The 7,419-nt window shown below is 20.9% G+C and overlaps 1 protein-coding gene across 1 annotated transcript; it reads left to right on the top strand.

The window, feature by feature from the left end:
• The first annotated feature begins 5,581 nt into the window (after positions 1-5,581).
• On the top strand, positions 5,582-6,716 carry F5B22DRAFT_607485 (uncharacterized protein). Its single transcript, XM_047975009.1, has 2 exons — positions 5,582-5,693; positions 5,751-6,716. The coding sequence occupies exons 1-2, from the start codon at positions 5,615-5,617 to the stop codon at positions 5,999-6,001; spliced, it is 330 nt and encodes a 109-aa protein (XP_047830792.1). The 5' UTR covers positions 5,582-5,614; the 3' UTR covers positions 6,002-6,716.
• Positions 6,717-7,419: the final 703 nt, after the last annotated feature.

Below are 7,419 nucleotides of genomic sequence, written 5' to 3'. Positions count from 1 at the left end.
TAAAAATATTTTAATTTAAATTAATTTTAATATAGGATTTTTTTTTAACTTTATATATAAACTATTTTAGCTTTATTATTTATTTTAAACTTAATAATTTTTTAAACTTTTTAAAGGTTAATTAACTTTAATAATACTTTTATTAATTTATTTATTATTTAATTAATAGTTAAAATATATTTAAAATTAACTTTTTTAATAATAATTTATTTTTAATATTATTAATTTTAAATTAATATATATTTCCTTTTATTATATAATAATAAATTATATAAAGTTAAAATTACTTTTTAATTATTATTATAAATAAATATAAGTATATTATTTAAATTAATATTTAATTTAATTAATAGTTTTTATATTTAAATAGCTTTTTTAATAATTTAAATTTACCCTTTTAATTTAACTTTAAATAAAAATAATAAAATTATTAATTATCTTTTTAAACTTTAATTAATAGTATTATTTTTTAAATTAAATATATACTTTAAAGTTAATTAATAAATCTTTTTATATATTTTTAATTTAAATTAATAAAGCTTTATAATTTAATTTTACCTTTTTTATATATTAATTTTAAATTAATTATAAAGTTAAAGTATTTAAATATTTATTTTATTACTTTAATATAAAAAGTATTAAGTTTAATTATATATTTATTATATTTAAAAATAATAAATATTATATTAAATTAAATATTTAATATTATATATATTAATAAACTTATAGCTTTTTAATATTATTTTTAATTATTTAAATTTAAAATAAAGTTATTTTTAAATACTTTTATTTTAATAAATAAAGGAGTATAGGTTAACTTTAATCTTTAATATTTTAATTTATTTAAATTTTAAAATTTAAATTCTATAAATATTTTTTTTAAATAATATAGCTCCCACTTAACCTGGCCACCCAATTGACCTGGCCACCCCCCTACCCTATATAAAAATCCAATATTCCAATCTAGAATAACTTAACTAAAATTAATCCTACAATTTAATAATTAGCACCATTAGATCCGTTATTGAATAAGGAGTCCAGCGGTATTTTTTACCATTTTTTATAAAATTTATTAAGCGAAATATTAAGCAATACGCTAAATGGGCGCTAGGTAAGGATTATTTTAATGCTTACTTTACCGTATTGCTTAATAACTCTACGGATATAAGTTGTATAAATCAATAAAGGGTACCGTTAAATAGCTCTTCTTATTACAAATCTAATGGTATATCTTATTATTCTATACAACCAATATTCGTAAAGTTATTAAGTTATCACGTGATTAGTGCACCGACGTTTTTTATATGGGCTGAGGGGGTGGTTAGGTCAATTGGGTGGCCAGGTCAAGTGGGAGATGCGTTAAAGTATTTATTTAAATCTATAAAGGGCTTTTTTAAATTTATAAATTATATTTAAATCTTTTATAAACTTTAATAGTTATTTAATAAAAATATCCTTTAATACTTTTTTATATAAAAATATTATTTTTATATTTATTTAATAGATTTTAAAGTTTAAAATAATAATAATTATAAATAATATTTTATAATTTATAGGTTTAATTATAAAGATAAACATTTTATTATAATTTATATTATTTTTTTATTTAAATCTTTTAATTATTTATTTAACTTTATATTTAATTATTTTTTTTAATTTATTTTATTTAAATTTATAAACCTATTTTTTAAATAATATCTTTATATTAAATAATATTAATATAAAATCTTAAGTAATATTATTAATTAAGGAATTATATTTATTATTTATTACCTTTAGTTATTTATTTTAATATAAATTCTTTTTAATAGCTTTATAATTAATTAATTTAATAATTTTAATTATATTAATAGTTTTTAAAGTAATAATAATAAAGTAAAAAGTAAATAATTAATAATTATAATTTATAAAGTATATATTATTATAATAAAGTTATAATATAAGCTTTATATATCTTTTTAAAACCTATATTTTAAACTTAATACTTTTATTATTATTATTATTAATTTTTAATTTTATATTAAATATAATGCTTAAAATGTTTTAATTTTTAATATTATTAAATAATGTTTTTTAATAATTAAGGTTATTATTATTATTTAGCTTTAAAATATTATTAAAATTTTTAATAATTTTATTAAAGGATTTATTTATTAAAGCTTTAAATATATTATATAAAGTAATAATTAATATAATAATTAATATAATATTTAATATAATATTTATTATAATAAGGTTTAATCTTTTTCTTTTTTAAATTAATATATAGTTTTTCAATTTAATATAAAGGAAATTTTTAAATTTTTATTTTTTTATTATATTTAATTTTTTAAAGCTTTTTATAATTTTATTTTTAAAGCTTTATTAAATTTATTTTTTTTATTAATTGTTTTAATTAAATTAAATAAAGAGTAAAAGATTTTTTAAAAAAAGTTTATATTATTAATATTTATAACCTTTTTACTTTTTAAAAGAATTATATAATTATCGGAATTTTAATTTTAATAGGTTAATATTTTATAAGATAAGGTTTATTTAATAAATATTAATCCCTTTTTATTTAATTAAAAATATTTTTTAATAATTTTTATTATTATTATATAATTATAAATAAGCCTTTATTTATATTATTTTTTATATAATAATATTTTAAATTAATTATTAAATTAATATATTATTATATAATAAATTATTTAAATAATAATAAATTTATATATTTTTATTACTTTTTTATAAATGTTATTTTATTAATATTACTTTATAATAATAAATAATATTTAAATTCTTTATTAATATTTTTTTTAACTTTATTAAATATAAATATATAATATCTTTATTTAAAGCATTTATAATATTTAAGGAAAGATTTAAAGGCTTAAATAAATTTTCCTTTACTTTTAAATAATAATACTTATATTATTTTTATAAAATTATAATATATAATAATAATATATATAAAGCTTTTATAGCTTTTAAATATTACTTTAAGGATATTTATAATATTAATATATAATAATTTTAATAAATAAATACTTTATTAAAGCTTTTTTATATAAAGTATTTCCTTTATTTTAATTTAAATATAATATTTATATATATAAGCTAGTTTTTAAAGCTTAATATATTTAATATTTCTTAATTTCTTAATTAAGAATTTATTAATATATTTAAAACATTTATATTATAATATAAATTTAAAATTAAAAAGGGAATAAATAATAAAAGTAATAATAATAACTTTAATATTTAACTTAAATTAATTAATTATATATAAGTTATTATATTTTATACCTTTTAAAAATATATTATTCCTCTTTAAAGTATAAGTTTTATTATTTTAAAAGAGGAATTTAATATTAAGTTTTATAAAGTATAATATAAAAATTAAGTTTATATTAATTATTAAATAATAAATTATATTTCTTAATATAATAAGTTTCTTTATCTTATTAATTATATTAATAAAGGTATAGTTTTTATATTAAGTTAATTATATTATTAATTTATTAATTTTAATAGTTATAAGGTATAGTATAATATATAGGTTAATAAAGCTAATTAAGTTTAAAAATATAAAAATATTAATAACGCATCTCCCACTTGACCTGGCCACCCAATTGACCTGGCCACCCCCCTAGCCCATATAAATAACGTCGGTGCGTTAATCACGTGATAATTTAATAACTCTACGAATATTAGTCGTATAAAATAATAAAATATACCATTAGATTTATAATAAGAAGAGCTATTTAACGGTACCCCTCACTAGTTTATACAACTTATATTCGTAGAGTTATTAAGCAATACGCTAAAGTAAGCGTTAAAATAAACCTTACCTAGCGCCCTTTTAGCGTATTGCTTAATATCTCGCTTAATAAATTTTATAAAAAATAGTAAAATATACCACTGGACTCCTTATTCAATAACGGATCTAATGGTGCTAATTATTAAATTGTAGGATTAATTTTAGTTAAGTTATTCTAGATTGGAACATTGGATTTTTATATAGGGTAGGGGGGTGGCCAGGTCAATTGGGTGGCCAGGTTAAGTGGGAAATGCATTAATAAATTTAAATATTATTTCTTTTTATTATTAATAATATTATATAAATTAAACCTTTTTTTTAAATTTATAGTTTTAATATAATTTATTTTATAATAAAGTAAATATATTAAAAAGCTTTATTAATATAAGTTAAATTTATTAATATATATTTTATAATAATTTACTTTAAATTATAATATTAATTATATTATATTTTTTAAACTATTTATTTTTTTTTAATAAGGAAGGTTTTTTTATTTTTTCCTTTTTTTTATTAAAGAGTTATTTTATAAAGCTTTTTTAATAATATTTAAATAAACCTATTTATATTAAGTTTTTTTTATATATTTTAACTTTACTTTAATTATTATTTTAAACTATTAAAAAGGGCTACCTTTTTAAACTTTTTAATATTATTTAATAATAATTAATAAGGTTAACTTAATTAGTTTAATAAATAGATTAATAATTATAAAGGGTTTTATAATATAAGGTTAAGTAATAATTAATAATTCTTAATTAATTTCTTTTTTAAAGTTTAATATTATAATATATTATTAATATAAATCTTTTAAAAAAACGTTTAATAGGAAAAGGTTTATAAAATGATTACTTTAAAAGTTTTTAATTAAAATAAAGGGTAAATTTAAACTAAGGTTTTTAATTTAAAAATTAATATTAAAAAAGGGGGCGTTAAGGTTAATAAAAAGGTCCTTTAAAGTAATTAGTTTTAAGGTTTAATAATTAAATAAAATATTAACTTTATAATTAAAAAGATTTTAATTATTAAGCATTAAAGGGTAAAAAGAAACTTTAAATACCTTTAATAATAATAATCAAAATAAAAGTAATTAATTAATATAATTTAAATTTAAATTAATTATTTATATTTTCTTAATTAAAAAGGTATTTAAATTATATTAAAACTTTATATATAAAATAAAAAAAAGCTTAAATGTTTAAAAAATAAATAATATTAAATATTTAAAGTTATATTTAATTATAAAGGTTATAATAAATATTTAATAATATTTTTACTATTAAGTATTAATAATATAATTATAATTATTTTTATAATTATTAAAAGAAAAAGGTTAAATTAAGGATTTTTAAATAATTAATTATATATAATTTATTTAACTTTTATTTATTTTAAAAAATTAATAGGTTAAAAATTCTTTAAGTTAACCTTTAAAACTTAGCTTTATTAATTATTATTTAAAGTAATAATATTTTAATATAATCTTTATTTATAGGATTAATAAAGTAAAATTCTAATATATATTATTATTTTATATTTATAAATAATAAAGGGTTAAAAATAAAGTATAATTTTAACCCTTAATAGTTAAAGATATATTTAAATAAACGTCCAAATTTATAACCTATTAAAAGTAATATATATAATCCTATTAGATTATTTAGAAGTTTAAGTTGCAATATAGTTATTTGGATGGATGAAGGTCTTATATACAGATTCCTAGCATTCCAGTATGTGGAACGCAAGTATCACCGCCTTCTCTTTCTGACAGGTAGAAAGCAAACGGGCATATACAAGGGCATACAAACCATGGCTCAAAAACTCTCCGATGACGTGGACCCGAACCCTAACATTGATTCAGATTTGCGAGATCGTGTCTGCCGATCTAGTGAGTGCTCTCTACGACAGACTACTAGCCTTACTAATAGATGTGAATCAATCATAGTGGCTGTGGATGTTAGAACTCGTCCAAATCTTGGTTATATGCTATCTAAAACCTCACAGGGTGTCGCTAACAAAACAGAGGAACCCTTCCTGCTGAATGGAACAAAAGAAACAGATAGAGACATTCAAGATTTCCTGCAGGAGATGGTATATAAAGCGGATCCGCCCCCAAATCAGGATCCTCCTGCTCCAGCGGAGCCTGCCCAACGTGGTGGCCAGCGTCCGCCCTCGATAATTTCATTATCAAGTTAGGAGGGCGGATGTAATAAATAAGTCACGGATGCAAATGAGCATAAGAGTCTACTTTATACACTGAAAACTTATAATATTCTTGAAACCCTTGCACCTGTATATTATACAATCTGTTGATACTTGTTATTACATAACTACAATAGTGGGGGAATATTGGCAACAGCTCTCGAGATTTCTAGGCTAGCCACTAACTACATGCTCCTGAGACTCTCTACTCGGTCTCATCGTTAAAGAAACCAAGCACCCTGACTTCGATAGAGTTGCGCGGGAGCCTCGTCTTTGGAACTATCATCCCGGTAGCTTCCGCGTGGAGGACTACGGACATTATGACGACGGGAGTCAAAAGTTGGGAATACCCACTGACTCTACGTGTCAAATGTGGGAGTTATTGCCGCCTTCTAGTATGGATTCTGATTGAGAGGCGTTTAGCCATTACCCAGCAGGTGGTACCATTCTCACTAGTTCCATTTGTTCAACAAGATTCGACTGGGGTCCTTGTGGTATATGTGAGCTACAGTACACGAAGCTAGGAGATCTTTGCTTGTTTAGCTATCGTAACTAGGCTTGAAGGAGGGTTTGAGGCTGCTGATATGACGCAAAGCATTGTGGCTTGTACGACTTCATATGATAGCGCCTTCAGCTCACATGTTACACGTGCCGAATGTGTTAAACCCATTCGTCCGCGCCTTGTACAATTTACACACCTATTACTGACCATTGCTGAATGATGGGAGTTTTCAAATACTCCACACAAACGATTAAGGAATGATAACTAATCTATAATTCATGGTAAAATCATCACCTGACTTGTTTCTCACTAGTTGAGCTAGTGACGAAGGCAACTATTAGTCTGGTAACTAAGGTGGTACCCAGTAGAGAATATGAGGACATCTATCTTCTTACTGAGGCATTAATACCACTATTGATTGGCTCTTCCGCGTCTCCAGCCTACGATCCCAGGTCTGACGATGACTAAATGCTGTGTTCCACGAGTAGCCACAAGGAGCAATCTATAGGTCTCTGGGGCTGATCTGCATCAACTAAAACTTCTCTAGCGTTGATGGAAAATCATGTGAAGCGATTAGAACCTAAAGGTTATTGGTTAAGGCTCATTTGTGAGTGCAAAATCATGGCTGATGACCTAAGGTCCCCAGGAATCAAGAGCACACAGAGCAAGCCACCTCATTCCTAAACATAAATAAAGGTCTTAGTTCTCCCTCGGAGACATGGTAGATATCAAACTGCCACCTCGCTAAGTATAATAATTACTCAGAAAATCAAATATTTATTCTATCTAAATTTCCACAATGAAGTATCTGCCATTGATCGCCGCAATCTGTCTCGACATTGTATCATCATCTACAATCCAGCTAGAGCGTCGATTATATCGGCCATGTCGCACGGTAACGTATACGGAT

Source organism: Xylaria bambusicola (genome assembly GCF_022495145.1).
Source record: "Xylaria bambusicola strain CBS 139988 unplaced genomic scaffold F5B22scaffold_21, whole genome shotgun sequence".
Classification (NCBI taxonomy): Eukaryota; Fungi; Ascomycota; class Sordariomycetes; order Xylariales; family Xylariaceae; genus Xylaria; species Xylaria bambusicola.
Note: the sequence above shows the minus strand (reverse complement) of the source record. Positions and strands in the feature narration are given on the sequence as shown.

What these genes read in the sequence shown, in the direction of transcription:
- F5B22DRAFT_607485 (XM_047975009.1), top strand. Translation starts at nt 5,615, where the DNA reads ATGGCTCAAAAACTCTCCGATGACGTGGACCCGAACCCTAACATTGAT. An exon ending in AGATCGTGTCTGCCGATCTA is followed by an intron (nt 5,694 to 5,750) that starts GTGAGTGCTCTC and finishes AATCAATCATAG; the next exon opens with TGGCTGTGGATGTTAGAACT.